The following is a 15,863-nucleotide window of genomic DNA, read 5'->3' on the forward strand; positions in this document are numbered from 1 at the left end:
GGGGAGCAAGACCCTCGTATTCACTCCTGCTGCCACCCGCGGTGTAGACCAATCGCTCTGAGGTTTGTTGAATGAATATCGGATAGTGACTCTGTAGCTGGGGGCCCCCGTCCCCCAGAACAAGAATGACAGTGAACGGCGAGGCTTGAGACGGATTCGTACGAGACTGTTTTTAGGGCTTTGAGTCAGTAACGGAGAGCGGATAGAAGCAGGCACCTGTTGACAGCACTGGGTTAGGACCAGTTCTAAGAATTGCCTGAATAATTTATAAACTGACTCGGGAAAGGCCCCAGGGCGCGTCTGCCCAGTCCCCCCCGCGCCATCAGGAGCCGAGCCGATGCTCACTGCCGGACCTCGGCATCTTTGCAGGCGGAGCTGTGCTCAGGGCAAAACGTCTCAGGCAACATCGGGATCGGACGCGGTCGCTCAGAGACCGCAGCACGCGTCCACGAGAACGAGGTCACTGTGCCACCCACAGAGACCCCGAAAAACCACATCTGTCCCCTCAAGAGCGAGCCCTGCTGCCCCTGCCAGGGCCCAAGGCCTCCCCAGGCTCACGTGCCCCTCCACGTGGCCGACCACGGCGTCCCTGGGTCCCTGCAGGGCACGCAGTCCGCGCGGCTTGCGACTGGACACCGTGGGACAAGCTAAGCTGGTCTACAGACTTGCCCTGAGAAACGCCCGTCGGACACGTGACACCTCCGACGTGCAGGCGTTTTCACAAGCTGGCTGGCTGTTCACAGAGCTGCTGGTTGGGGAAGCCAAGGGCCCGAGAGCCCCCACCCCCAACCAAGAACCGGCTGTGAAACAGAGGTCAGGGGCCTCACAGGTGGGCCCGGAGCCCCAGGTTCAGAGAGCAGCAGGGATGGCGGGGGCCATGTGGCCCTGGGAGCCAGAGGAGTCCCCTGGGCTGGCCGGGGCTGCGGGCATCAGCGAGGGCCGATCCAGCCACACCCCTCCATGCCGACCCCCACCCCACCCCGGCCGACTGCGAGGACCCCCTGAGGGGCCCTTGCAGAGTCGTCCCCGTCTGGGAATAATTCACCTGCCACCTTGGGCGTAAAAGGACAAAGTCACTGCATTTAAGGGCAAAACTACTGAAATGCAGGACAATCGAGTCACCATCACCGCTGTGACCACCTGGTGGCCTGGAAGGCTCCCTGCTCTCTGCACCTGCAGGTTCCCCAGGAGGGGCCCCTCCTGCCGATGCCTCTAGCTGAGGGGTGCCCATGAAGCCCCTTCCGGGTGCCGCACGGTACCCCAGAGCCCCTCACCCACCCCCCTGCCCTTCGGGCCCTCTAACGCCTCCGTTCATCTGCCCCGGGTCGGGGGAGGCGGGAACTCGCCAGGCTCGCAGGCTGTGACAGACCCTTGTGCCCATGGCTGTCACCTGGCAGCGCCCCTGTGGCCTGGATCTCGACTCCCTACTCCTCTGCCCCTGCCCTGCCTAAAGCAGCGGCCTCCTCCCAGCAGGCATCTCTTCCGGAACAGCTGCACTGTCATCCCCCGTCGCTCCCCAGCCCGGCCTGAACCTCCAGGGCCAAGAGGCTCAGGCCAAGCCCTCCCCCAGCAAGACTGCTGACCTTTTTGGTCCACTCGACAATCCTGCTCTCACTGAGGGTCTCAAACGTCTCCTGGAAGAACAGGCTGAGCTTCTCCTGAACCCTGGAGATGGTGATCTCGGATATGGGCAGGCCGGCCACCTGGGCAATGACGTCGGCCACGCGGCCCGAGCCCTCCACGACCACACAGGGGGTGCCGTTGGTGATGGCGTTGTAGATGGTCTGCAAGGCAGGTCTCCTGTGAGCCCTGTGCAGACACTCCCTGAGCCAGAGACTTCTCTAGTGCTGTGGCTTGAGGTCAGGGCTAAGGGGCTCCCGTGAAGTGTACCGAAAACACAGGGTTTGGGAGCATTCCTCTGCCCGCAGAGGCAAAGCCGCTCGTCCTGACAGAGCAGCCAGGCCCGCTGCTTGGGTGGACTGTGACCCCCGAAACAGAACCCCCACGACGTTTCGACCCATCGATCTGTGCTGCGGGAGAGTGTGCCGCCTGACCTGTCCCTCGGACAGGCCCAGTGTGAGACCAGGACCCCTCTAGGCAGACCCCAGACACCGACAGCGAGATCAGCTTCAGGAAGGGCCTCAGACCCCCCACGGGAAGGACATCCCCCAGGCCGACGAGGCAGGTCTAGGTGGTATCTGTGAAGTCGGCCAGTGGTCCCCCAGCAGGGCCAGGCAGACGCCATGGTCTGTTTTCTCCGTGGGAGCCTGCCTTACACTTGGCTGTGGTCCCATGGGGCCAGGGCAGAGCCTGAGGGCAACCCCTTCGGGAACCCTTCCGGGGCTCTTAGAAGCAAGGGGACATCCCGCTCCCTCCTGGGGCCCCTCTTCCTGGCTGGACACCCAGGGCCGAAGCCATAACGCCCTCCCCTGGCAAGGCTCCTCCTCGAAGCCGACCTTCCCACCACGCCAGGAAGGGCCCTGCCACGCACCCCTCCCTTTCTCCTGGCCCCGCCCTTCCTAAGGGCCCTGCGGGATGCTGGCCGGGCCTTCCAGCCAGCTGTGAGCTTGACCTCCAGAGCCCCACCCCCGAGACGGTACTCACATGCAGGGTGCCGGGCCCCCCTTCCAGCACCACACAGACGACAGGGATCTTGATGGCCACACCTAGGACGGAGCCAGAAACCCCGATTTAGGGAACATGGGGACTCGGTCGCCCACCTGGGCACCCTCGCCTGCCTCCCACTGGCCCCAGCTTAATCCCGGCCAGTGCACAGGATGGGAGATCCCGGAAGACTCTCAGGAGCTTCCAAAGGCTGATGCTCTGCCCTCAGCGGCCGGCCAGGCCCGCGTGCTCCGTGTCAGGAGAACAGATCCAAGGTCTGAGTCGCCCCCCCACCCCGTCCCATCGCCTACCGCGTCCCTTCTGGGGCTGGAGGGGAGGAGGGCTGTCTGCCTGGCCGGCCGCCAGCACCAGCGTGCTTCTCTCACAACCCTTTTATGGGGCCTCAAATCTGGGCCCGCCGTGGGGACATGGGGACGCACTGAGCCGGTGGGCAGAAGGCACCGGTGGGGGGGAATGCGGCTCGGGACCTCCGTCCTCTGGCCCACCCTCCCCCCTGCCTTGAACCTTCCCTCCCTTCCCGCCAGCGGAGGACTTTGGAAATCCCTCCTGGGCAGCAGACTGTGCGTCCAGGTGCTGCTGCGGTGGCTCTGCCCACCCCCCACCCCCTTGCCCTCCTAGCGTCAGCCTCACGCCAGGACGGAGAAGGGCGAGGTGTCCCAGCCGCCTGCACTCAGGGCCCCGCATGCCAAGCTGGCGAGTCCTCGGGGGGCACCACTGCTCGCTGCTCAAAGGCCCCCACCCCCCCACCATGGAGCCGGGAACCTGCCGCTCCGGGTCCCTTCTCCTCCCCACAAATCCTGCTTGAATCCCTGCACCTGGAACCCCCCCATCTCACCCACAACGGGACCGACGTCAGGGCCGCGTCCTGCATGTTCTCGCTTCTGAACAGAGCCCACGCGGGGGCGTAGCGTGATTGTAGGTGGTCGACGGCCCGCGAGCGAGCAGGAGAGCTGAGGGCTTGCCCGACCTCCCTCCAGCGGTCAAACCGGGTGACAGACACGTCCCCGCTGAGCGGGTGTGGAGAGACGGTGGGACCAAGTCCAGAGGCGTCTCAGGGCGCCCCTGAACCCCACCTGCTGACCGTCCTGCTCACGGCCCGCCATGCCCCAGGCCCCTTGACCAGCCGGCTCCCCCCAACACGGAGAGCCTCGAAGCGACGCGCCACTCACCTCCTCTTTCCTTTGTCTGCTCCGACACGAACTTCTCCAGCTTCGTCCTCAGGGGGATCTCGACCCCGTAGCGGCCGTGGGTCCCATCGTCCACAAGGATGAAGTGGGAGTGGTTACTGTCCAGGCAGCTCAGGCACCCCTGGCCTTCCTCATCCACGATGTACTCCGCAGGAAAGCCGCCCTAGGGACAGCAGAGACGCGTCAGGCACAGAGAGACGGGGAGTTCTGCGTCTGGAATGCTAGGACTGGGTGGGTGGTCTGCGAGGCTGGATACTGACCCCCAAAAACAGGAAGCCCTCAACCCTGGAAACTACGAATGTTACCTAATTTGGAAAAACAGCCACTGCAGATTTGATGAAATAAAGGATGGTGACACGGGAGGATTATCCTGAAGGGTCCGGGCAGGTCCTAAACGCCACCTCCCGGGGTGGCAGAGGGAGACAGACTACCGGGGGACGGGCCCCGCAGCTGTGAATGCCAGACCAAGCGCGTCTCCCCGACAGCTCCCGATGCCTGCATGGGGTCGAGCCACAGGGGTTCCGAGCTCCCGCCTCCAGGAGAGGGAGAGACCCCCGTCGTGCGGCCTCCAGCTGGAATCGGGGTGTCGCTGTCGCAGGTGCGGGAGGGTTCCGGACCGCGGTGACAGTGGAGGCTGGCAGAACACAGCACGTGGCGGGAGAGCCTGGAACGGACCTGGTGGGAGCGCGGCGGCAGAGGCCCCGGCGCTGGCGGAGGGCAGGGTGAGCAGGCGGAGCGAGCGGTTCTGGTCTTCCAGCTGTGTACGGAGGCCGAGGGGCTGCTGGGCCGGCCCAGAGGGCATGAGGACCACAGCATTGGAAACGGGAGGATGACGGTTGCTCCCTGAGCTGCACGCGGCCACTGTGCGGAGGGCACGAGTGTAAGTGACGGGCGTGGACGCGGACGAGCAGCGGGCAGGTGCCCCCTGGCTTCTTCTTGCTGAGGAAGGGGGCACGTTGAGGGAACCGTGACTTGAGGACCTGGGACGCGCTCAGCCTGTCCAGCTTGGGAAGGCGGCCTGCACTCTCCCGGCTCGCCGACAGGAGGCCTGCCCCCCGGCGGGGCTGGACGTTCGCTGGGGATGGCATGGGAGGCGCGTGGCTCTGGGCTCCACCACCTCGAGGAGCCTGGAACAGAGGCGGCATCACCCACGAAGGCGCTGAGGGCCAGCTCCGTGTCTGCGGCACAGGACACACGCCAGGAAGACAGGATGTCGTGTCAGCGGAAGCCTGGCTAACCAGGACTGAAGGGACACAGGATGTCAGACTCCCAGACCACGGCAGGCGGGAAACCAGCAGATAACCTTCAAGGAAATGGCACGATCATCCCCGGGGCAGGGTCATGGATGAGGCGGAAGCTGGGCCTCAAGTCACAGAGACTCCAGAGTTCAGCGACCAGGACCCCTTTATTCCTGGCATGTTCCCCTTTTGGGATGAGAATGGGCAGCAGCCCTAGGCTGCCCGTCCCATTATTGTGTTCCAGAAGAAAGTAGCTTGTTTCCCGGGGTCACGGGTCCACACACGAGGGGGCTGCTGTCCCAGGATGGGTCACACGCAAAGTGTCGCTCCTGCCGGACTTGGAGGATCCAGAGGCTGGGATCGGGGACTTTCTGGCTGAGCAGGTGCTGTAATGGGTTGATGTGTGGAGAGCCTAGGGATGGGGTGAATATAGTTTGCACATGGGATGGACGTGAATCTCTGGGGGTTGAGGGCCGCCTGCAACGGGCTGAGCCCCTGTCGTCCAAAGACATCAGAACCCCAGTCAGGGCAGGCCCAGGGGGCAGCAGAGTCTGGAGGCAGAAGCAGCCTCCCCAGAGCCTCTGGAGGGAGGACGGCCCGTCCACACTTTGACCTCATTCCTGACCTCTGGCGTCCGGAAGCGGGAGGATGCATTTCTGCGGCTTTCAGTGGCCACATCTGCGATCACGGTTCCAGCAGCCCCAGGACACTGACCCAGGAGGGACGGGGCCAGCGCATGCACTCCTGTCGTCCGCAGAGGATGGCACGGAGGTGTCACGGGGAGAAAGTCAAGAGTGGTCTCCGAGGTGACCCCATCTCTCAGCCTCGGTTTCCACTCCCCAGAAGGAGCACGCAAGGTGGAACCAGTCCTGCCCCGCTGAGCGCCCCGGCGGCTCCACCACTGAAGGACAAAGACCAGGGGCAGGCTGGCCGAATCACCAGTAACCATGAGGGAAAAGCAGTCCCCGTTCCAGAAGGTTCTTCCTGGGAAAGAGCACTCGGTGGCCCGGAAGGCGGGAGGCCCCCACTTGTAAGTCCCTGCTCACGGCCCATCAGGCCAGTGTGTTCCCGGAACGTCCCCGACTGTGCGAATTAAGTGCACGTGCGCTCATCGAGCCAAACCCGCTGCATCCTTTAAGACTCTCGCTGAAGGAACCGATGACCTTCTCCAACGCGAGTCTCCGTGTTCTACGGCTGGCCTTCCACTACCGCCCCCTCCTCCACACGCCCGGTGGCCATGACTGCCACACACCGCTCTGGGCTGGGGCCACCGCAGAGCCTCAGTGCACCCCAATCTGGACAGATCCTGCCGTCTGCGAAATCCGTGTCCTGTCGGAACGGCTGTCGGGATGACCCGTGGTGGCCCTGAGGCTCCTGCTTGGAGCCGTCCCGTGGTCATAAAGGTGCCCAGCCCAGTTAGCTGCTGGCCCGGCCGTCAGGGGCTGCAGTGCGGCCGGGCATGAGCCCCGGTCTCTTGGGCCCCTGGCCAGGCCCTTTCCTCCCCACTGCACTTAGCCTGGGGTCCAGACGGAGGCCTGTCCCCTGCTGTACCTAGTGGGATTCCGCACCTGACCTCCTCTGACCCGCACCCCCGGGGGGGGTGGGCTGCCAAGCTCACCAAGGGATGGATCAGGCCCTGACCCTGACCCGCACCCCAGGGGGGCTGCTGAGCTCACCGAGGGATGGATCAGGCCCTCTCGGTTGTGCACGGTGCCCCACGTGGCAATTCCGACAGTGACGACGTCTCCCTCATCGTGGCAGCTGCTCAGGGTGAAGTCCCGCACCGCCTCGCCCACCTGCTTCATGACGCCCGTGTGGGACCCTCCAGTGATAATCCAGGCCCCTGGGGAGAGGATCAGAGGTGAGCGCCTGCCACTCGCCAGCCTGACCCTGGCACCCTGGTGCTCCCTCCCGTGGATCTGCGGGGCCTCCACTGGGCTCTCCGACTCCTCGTCAGGAGCGTCTCAGGGCCGGGACCACGGAGGAAGCCGCACTGTGATCCTGCCTTCGATGTGCAGCTCCGGGAGCCAAGGCTTCCCACCTGCCCAGGCCGGGAGTGGGGGACAGGGACGGGGACTGCAGGCCTCTCTCACCACCTGCCCGATGTCTCTCTCTGTCCTGCACTGGGGAACACATCTGTCTGAATTCTTCTACTCCAAGACATAAATGTCCCTTCTTCCCCGTGGTTCCTGGGGCCTGAGTGTGGCGGCCTGAACCCCAGCTCCCAACCTCCTCACTTCACCACGGTGCCCACTGGCATGCGGCTCGCAGTGGCCCCCACAGGGCACCCCCTTCCCTGCCGTGGTCCAGCCTGACCCAGGGGACCGGCTCTGGTCATCCCGGACAGGCAAGGAGAAGGGACGCCAGGCCTGGGTGCCGCGAGATTGTGTCACAGCCGCTTCTGCCGCACCCCTGTCTGTCTTCTGCCCGGAGGAAGCCCCCCCCCCCCCCCAGTTCTGTGCGGCGGTGCCATGAGGAACCCGCTCAAACACGTGGCTTGGGCTTTGGTGTGGGGACACTGCTACTGAATGCTAACGAGATAACCATCAAGGCGTGTCACCTGAGATGACCTGCGGGACAGGTGAGCCCCTAATGGGTTCACAGCCCCAGTCAGAAGCGTGTCTGGGTGACGGACGCGTTTAGCCTGGTCCCGCAAGTGAGGAGACTCCAGGAGGACTCAGACCGAGCCTCTGTTTCGGGGCAAGGACCAAGCAGAGGGCGTGGCCCTCCTGCGTGGCTAAAGCCAGAGCCTAGAAGGAGGGTCGGCCTTCCCGGGGTGGCCCCAGTCACCTGGACCCAGAACCCAGAACCCAGCCATGAACCGACCCAGTGTAGCCCCCTTGGAGGCCGTGGGCACCGTGGCTACGGCTCCAGCATCACTCTGACACAGCGCCAAGGGCCACACCCCGTGGCCCTGCCCTGGGCTCCCTGGAAGTGTGGCCTTGGGGGACACGGAACCCCAAGGCCATCCCCTCGCATGGCAGTTCCTCCCTCTCAGATGTGGACAGATGGATTAGGCTACAGTGCTTTGGTTAACAGAGACCCTCACGGACATCCCCATGATGAGGACAAACCCTGCAGCCTCCTCCACCAGCCCCCCATTGGCTCATAGTTGCCTCAGGCCTCCTGATGATGCAGAGCCAGGTGGGGCCGCCAGGAGCTCGCCAGAGCTGTGTCCACCCCATGAGCAACTGAGCAGCAGCCCCTGTGGGCCAGCAGGGAAGGGCTGGGCAAGTCTGACCCAGCAGGGCATGGCCTTGGGGACTCCCCAGGGCTGCTCTGGTCCCCACACCCCAGTGCTGTCTGCTCAGCCCACCCATGGCTCCCAGACCCAAGGGCTACCTGTGGTCTGGGCCACCTTGACCAGGCCTCTTCGGAACACACTCTTGAGCCTGGGCTTCATGTTGAAATCCTTGGCCCCACCTGTCACCGAGATGAGGAGGTTGGGGACATCCAGGCCCCAGTACTGGGTCATGAGGTGGTAGATCACGCTGGGGGGTGTGTCCTGGGAGAGGCGGACGTACTGCAGGGAAGTCAAAGGACAGCAGAGGACACGCTGGGTCAGCGGGTGGACAGCTGAGCCCCAGAGAGAGCCGCGCGGCCGTGTCTGAGAGCCCCGCCAGCGGGATGGGCACCTCCCACCCTGGGTCTACGCCAGTGAGTCAAAGTGTCCAGGCCCAAACAGGACGCAGATTGAGAGGAGGGAGAAGGGGCAAAGGCCCAGAAGCAAGGCCCAGCGGGAGGACAGGCCACCCTGAGGAGACCGGCTGCACCTTCCCAGCCCCCCTAGCCCAGCCCTGTGCCCACAGCACCCTCCCCACCCTGCTTCTCTGCTGTAGGACACACCCAGCCCAAGGCCCACCCTGTCCCGTGGTGACCCAGAACTCAGAGAGCCCCGTGGGTCTCCTGTGAGCCTTGTGGAGCCCCCGCCCACCCCTCCCCCAGTGCTGGCAGGCTGGATGCCTCGGGTTTCAGCCCGCCTCTCTCCCACACCGGGAAGTCCTGGCCACCTCGGATCACAGAAGGTTGGCACGAGTCCACAGTGAGAACAACAGAGGGAGGAAGACCAACCTTTCCCACCTTCTGGCCCAGGCCCTTGAAAACAATGTCACCAAAGGCATCCGTTGGCATCTCCTGGACATGTTTTTTGGGGTCCCAATCTTTGCCCTGCAAAGTGTGGGGCCTGGTGGCCTCCTCCAAGTGTTGCTGGCGTGTGTGTCCGCACTCACACACCACCTTCCTGCAAAGACCGCACAGTCACTGGAGGAAGCAAGCTGCCTCTGTGCTCCCCTCGGGGGCGTCAACAGGGGCCCAATGGAGGGTCAGGACTTTCACCCCCCAGCAGTGAGGAGGCACCCCCAGCAACAGTGTGAGTGGAGGCCCAGTGGGGAGCTGAGCATCCCTCCCAGGCCCACAGGAACAAGAAGCCCCTCCCTGCCACGTAACAGCTCAGGCTGAAAAAGCTTGGACTTCGATCCCCACAGGGCACAGATATGTCAGAGGGGACCTGCTAAAACACAGGATGCAGAATCTTACATATAACACCCAAAATATCACAATTTCAGATGGAAAATCACTAGTCATCCCAGGAACCAGGAAATCTCCACCAGAATGAGAAAAGACAGCAGCCCCCAATGTCAAGGTGATACACATGTTAGAATTATCTGACAAGGATTTTATGGCAGCTTTCACAAAATGCTTTACCAAGGAATCATGAACACACTTGAAAAAGATGAAAAAAACATAAAGTCTCTGCAAAGAAATAGAAGGTACATCAAATGGAAATTTAGAAGTAAAAAATGCACTAACTAACCAAAATTTTTTTGAAAATCAGTAGGTGAACTCACCAATGAATGAAGGTGGCAGAGGAAAGAATCCACAAACTTGACGATAGAACATAGAAATAACCCAACACAAACACCAGAGAGAAAGCAGACCTAAATAAAGAGCCTCTGGGACCTGCAGAACTATGACAAAACACCAAATGTGCGTGTCATCAGAGTCCCAGAGGGAAGAGAGAAAGGAGGCAGGGCTGGAAAAGCATGTAAAGAAATTATGACCAATCACAATGACCACCGAGTTATGTATGTAAGTGCTGAATCATGGTATCATTCAGCTGAAACCACTGTACGTTACACTTGAATTAACATTGAAAAGTTCATTTAAAAAATTATCACCAAGTGGGAGCTTTCTCAGGAATGCAAGTTTGCGTTATCATATTAACAGAATAAGGAAGAAAAGTCTAATGATAATTTGATGGGTGCCTAAAGTGTTTTACCAAATTCAACATCTGTTTATAATAGCAACTTTCAATGAAGTAAGAAGAAAGGGGAACTTCCTCAACCTGGTGAAAATGCATCTGTGAAACTCCTACTGCTAACATCATACTCAAGGATGAAAGGCGAGCACTTTGTCTTGAAGACTGGGAACAAGACGGTGGTGACCCCTCAGCTCTGCTGGGCAGCATGGCACTGGAGATCCTAGCTAAAAGAATGGCAGAAAGGAAAGGAAAGAAAAGTAAAGGGAAGGGAAGAAAGAAGGAAGGGAAAGAGGGAAAGAAAAGAAAGAAAAGGCACACATATAGGAAAAGAAGTAAAACTATCCTTATTCACACATGAATAATTTTGAGTGTAGAAAATCCTAAGGAATCTATAAAAAGCTATAAAACCGACAATAAGTCTAACATATTTGTAGGGTACAATATCAACAGAAATGAATCAACTTTATGTTTATATAGCAGTAACAAACAATTAGAAACTGAAATCAAAACAAAATACTACCTATTACAGCAAAGAAAAATAACAAATGGCCCAAATCTCCCACACTTGGAAAGAAGATATAAATCTACAGATTCAAGAATCTGAGGGAACACCAAACACTATGAACCCAAAGAGAGGCATACCAGGATATGAGAAATCAAACTTCTATAAAGTGAAGACAAAAGAAAAAATCTTGAACACAGCAAGACCAAAATGACAACTTATGTATTGGGGGAAATCATTCAAATAACAAGCAACTTCTCAACAGAAACCAAAAAGAAGTGCAAGGAGGAAGTGGCATACAAACCCAGAACCTACCAGCCCAGAATTCTCTACTCAACAAATACATGATTCACACGGGAAACGGAAGTTGGACATCCTCCTGCAGGAAAACTCAGGGAATCACCCGCAGAGCTACCCAAAAAGGAGGGATAAAGGACGTTCTCTAAACAGAAGTGGAGTGCTAGCAGGTGGAATGGTTGAATATCAGAAAGGGAGAAGGAACAATAGGAAGGGTAAGTGGGACTCCAAAGACATGTTCAAGCCCCCTGGAAGCACAGAAAAAGAAAAACAAAAAACCAAACTGAAAACAGAAAAATGCAGCAGCAGACTCAAATCCTAACATATCCATAATTACATTAAATATAATATCCTAAATATGCCAATTAAAAAAAACACAGATTGACAGAGTGGGCTAAAAGAATAAGACCCAATTATTTGTCTTCTTCAAAAATCTCACTTCTGGTATAGTGTTGGAGGCAAACTGGATGTGGCCGGACCACTCGGCAATGAAGAGGAGCAGACTGGACACATGCAACGACCCGAGCGGACCTCGAAGGCCTTGTGCTGAGCGAAACACTGAAAAGATCGTGAGGGTAGGATTCCTTATGTAACAGCCTCGAGGCGAGAATGTTTAAGAGATGACGAATGGGTTCACGGTTGCCAGGGGTTAGGTTGACAGGGGCAGAGAACATGAGTGCAGAACCCGCGGTGGAAACAGGGGTGCTATCTGTTGTATCTCGGCAACTTGCAAATGTCTACAATTATTCCGAAATAAAAGGTTAAAAAAACCCTAGACACAGGGCCAACAAGGTGCATGATGCCCAGCCTTGCAGCCGGACCTGGGGCCCAGCTGGCCTAACGTGGGTGCTGCCACAGGAGAACCCCACCTCGGGGACTCCCCGCTCTGGTTTCTGCTTTCCCCGCAAGAGTGCGCCTCCCATCAGCCATGACCTCCTCTCTTATTCCCTTCATGTTCATGGGTTGAGACTTCTTGTTCCTTTACTGCTATTCATTGGGGCTTCAGGAGAAAGAGGAAATGAATGTGCTCTTTACACCTCGTTTAATTGGAAATTATGAATTTTTAGGTTCTGATTTTTTGCTAGTATCTAGTGACCTGAAAGACAAGATCCAAATGAGACAGAACAACCAGTCCAAGGCCAGGTGAGACTAGGGCCAGGTGAGACCAGAGCCAGGTGAGACCAGGGCCAGGTAGCACAGGGGAAGGATGGCTGGGCTGCCTGCCAATTACCTAGTGTAGAGCATTGCTCTGACTCTCCATTTCTCTGCCGGTCGATGGGGAAAACAGTACACTCCCCGACCCCCACCCTAACAAACGCTTTGAGGGTCAAACAAGGTTCTAGAAATAATTTTTTTAAGATTTTACTTATTTCTTTGAGAGAGAGAGAGAGAGCATGCACATGTGAGCCAGGGGAGGGGCACAGCGACAAGCACACTCCCCACTGAGCACAGAGCCCAACCCACACTTGATCCCAGGACCCTGCGATCATGACCTGAGCTCAAGTCAGACACCCAACTGAGCCTCCAGGTGACCCTAGGAATAATTCATAAAACTAGTGCAAAACAATGGTGCATACAGAGCACCAAGAACGGGTTGGTTAGGAGACCCACAGCCTCTTAACGCCGCACACAGAAGTAGACTCAAGATGGGTGGAAGACCTGAATATGAGGAGGAGGACACAGGCAGCGACCTCTGTGACCTCAGCCACAGCAACTTCTCCCTAGATTCGGCTCCGAAGGCAAGGGCAGCAGGGGCAGAAATGAGCTATTGGGATGTCATCAAGATCAAAAGCTTCTGCACAGCAAAGGTAACAGTTGACAAAATCAGAGACAACTGACAGAATGGGAGAAAGTATTTGCAAATGTCTTATCAGATAGAGGGCTAGTATCCAAGATCTATAAAGAACTTATCAAACTCAGCACCCAAAGAACAAATAATCCAATCAAGAAATGGGCAGAAGACACGAGCAGACATTTCTGCAAAGAAGACATCCAGATGGCCAACAGACACATGAGAAAGTGCTCCACATCACTCGGCATCAGGGAAACACAAATCAGAACCACAATGAGATCCCACCTCACACCAGTCAGAATGGCTAAAATTAACCAGTCAGGAAACGACAGGTTCTGGCCCGGATGCGGAGAAAGGGGAGCCTCCTGCACCGTTGGTGGGAACGCAAGCTGGGGCAGCCGCTCTGGAGAACAGCATGGAGGGTCCTCGGAAAGTTGAGAATAGAGTCGCCCTACGACCCAGCAATCTCACTACTGGGTATTTACCCTAAAGATGAAGACAGAGTGATCCGAAGGGGCCCCTGACCCCCAGGGTTCACAGCAGCGACATCCACAACAGCCAGACCGCGGGAAGAGCCCAGACGTCCGTCGGCAGATGAACGGACAGAGAAGACGGGGTTCGTCTACACAACGGAATGTGACTCGGCCATCAGAAAGGGAGACGTCCTGCCCTTTGCATCGGCGTGGATGGAACTGGGGGGGATTGTGCTGAGCGAAGTCGGTCAGTCAGAGAAAGACAATTACACAATTACACGATTACACGTATGTGGGATTTAAGAAACAAAGCAGAGGGGCTTAGAGGAAGGGAGAGGGAAATAAAACAAGACAAAACCAGGAGGGAGACAAACCGTAAGCGATGCTGAACTCTAGGAAACAAACAGGGTCGCTGGAGGTGGGTGGGGGGTGGGGGGGATGGGCATTCAGGAGGGCACGTGATGGGACATGCTGAGGGACTCCCTGACCTCCACCCCCGAGACCAATAATGCACTGTGCGTTAACTACACTGAATTTAAATAAAAAATAGAGACCCACAGCCTGGCCTGTGCTCCGGGCTCTTACAGGGATGCCCCTCCTGGGGTGTGTCATGGCCACGGGGCCCTCCCAGTGCTCTGAGCCCGTCCATGGTGAGTTCAGGGCATGCCCGCTGACCTCCTCCATGGACCCCCTAAGGGAGACTAAGGTCTCCTGCAGTGATCCTGGGGTACACGCTGCATGCTGTGTGACCTCCTCGACCTGTGGTCCACGGCAGGGGAGGGAACCGCCGGGGTGAGGACCCAGCTCTTGTACCTTGGCCCAGGGTTGCCCCCGACTTTCTAAGTCTCTAACGGCCTCTGACGGGCCACCTCTCTAGCTCGTCCCTGAGCCAGCCCTCTCAGAGGAGCCTGGGTCTGAAACCTAAGTGGCTCGCTAGGCTGACTCAAGGCAGGAAATGGCACCCAGTCCACTGGCCCAGAAATGAAATAGCCTCTCTGCGGAGCTCTTGGCCCAGACGGGCATGACGGGGGACACCAGCACTAGTCCCGGTGCAAGCACGGAGCCCGCAGACGTGCGGTCTCTCCATCTGGGCCCCTCCCCGCGGCCTGGAGTGGCGCCTTGACTCCCTGAGCATGCTCGTCTGGTCCTCAAGATCGTTTCAAAAGCACCTGCTTCAGTCTCTGTGCCGGATGGCGGAGGATGTGGTGTTCCAGGAAGAGAACCAGCACACCAGGGCCACGAGGTCAGCGTGCCAGAATACGGGGGCGGGCCGGGGGGCGGTGGAGGGAAGGGAGAGCAGAGGAGGGCCCTCCGGACGTGGAACCAGTTAGAGATGCCGGGGGAGGCGGGGGGTTCGGGTCTGGAAGAAGGTGGGGGACACCCTAGCGCCCTTGATGGAAACGGTTCAAGTGTAGAAATGCACCTTTTCCAAAGCTTGTTGTGTGGTGGGGAGGACCTTCCCCACCCTCGTGCCATCCGCTGGAGGGACCCGTCTGATGGGCCGGATGAGAAGGGCCCTGCGCCGAGCGCAGCCGGCTCCCGAGATGAGAGCTGGTGCAGCTGGTGACCCCGCTCACACGGCCCCCACCGGCCCCAGCCACACAGCTTTCACAGGCCTGTGCAGTCCCCGACCCATGGGCTCTGCCGTGGGCCCAGATCCCGCAAACGCTGAGATTTACGCAGAACACCTGCTTTCCCTCGGGGCCTGAATTTGGGGGGTGCTAGACAGAGGGGCCTACGGGACCCGCCCACAGGGCTAACCCCGGGCATTGAGTCCCCAACGGCTTTGCAGGACAGAGACACGGCCAACAGCTTGCTGCCCTTTTCCCAGCTGGTGTGACCCTCGGGAGGGGGAGGGTGTGGCAAGCCCGCCTGTGGGGGTCTCCGGACCCTGCCTGTGTTTTCCCTTGCTGAGCCTGGTGTGAGCCCTGGTGCTGTGACAGCCTGTCACCGGGTCCTAGAAATCACTGAACTCAGGGTGGCCTTGAGGACCCCCAGAAACCAGCCTCCACCACCCACCCCAGCCTGGAATCAGCCCCCCTTTCTCCCTGGGGCCCACCTGCCCTTGGACAGCACCTTCCTCGTGGGAAGCACGGTGACTGGCAGCAGGCTAGACAGACTGCCCTCCCCCAGGCTCGCCAGGGCACCGGGCAGTGGGGACGGCCCCAACCCCCAGGCACCCGACCACTCCGCAGACCCCACTGTGCCACCTGTGGTCCCAAATCTTTGAGACGGGAAATCAGAGATCATAACGATGCTCTCTTCGTCAACCAGCGGGCTCTCGGACATCATCTGTGGGTCACCGGTGCTTCTGGGCAATGACCCAGACCCTGGCCGCGCCTGCTGAGCTCCCAGTTAGTGGAGGATGGAAAACCCCCATGCAATCGCCCCTCGGCAAGCTTGCATCCTCCCTGAGGCTCCTGGTGCCCTGGGCCCCAGAGCTCTCCCCAGGACCTCGGGGGGCCTGCTTCCCCTCTCCAGCTGTAAAT

The 15,863-nt window shown here is 59.0% G+C and overlaps 1 protein-coding gene across 8 annotated transcripts in view; it reads right to left on the minus strand.

Annotated features, from left to right (window-relative positions):
- The window catches only part of TRPM2 (transient receptor potential cation channel subfamily M member 2), a 51,674-nt gene that overhangs the window by 29,300 nt on the left and 6,511 nt on the right, over window positions 1–15,863 (minus strand). For all 8 annotated transcript variants that reach the window (XM_047718589.1, XM_047718580.1, XM_047718608.1 and 5 more), the window contains 6 exons: window positions 9,122–9,290; window positions 8,393–8,573; window positions 6,727–6,893; window positions 3,795–3,975; window positions 2,605–2,666; window positions 1,584–1,784 (listed from right to left, as the gene is read on the minus strand). In XM_047718589.1, coding sequence (XP_047574545.1) covers window positions 1,584–1,784; window positions 2,605–2,666; window positions 3,795–3,975; window positions 6,727–6,893; window positions 8,393–8,573; window positions 9,122–9,290 — 961 coding nt within the window. The remainder of the gene's footprint in view (window positions 1–1,583; window positions 1,785–2,604; window positions 2,667–3,794; window positions 3,976–6,726; window positions 6,894–8,392; window positions 8,574–9,121; window positions 9,291–15,863) is intronic.

This window comes from Lutra lutra, chromosome 1, assembly GCF_902655055.1.
Source record: "Lutra lutra chromosome 1, mLutLut1.2, whole genome shotgun sequence".
Lineage (NCBI taxonomy): Eukaryota > Metazoa > Chordata > Mammalia > Carnivora > Mustelidae > Lutra > Lutra lutra.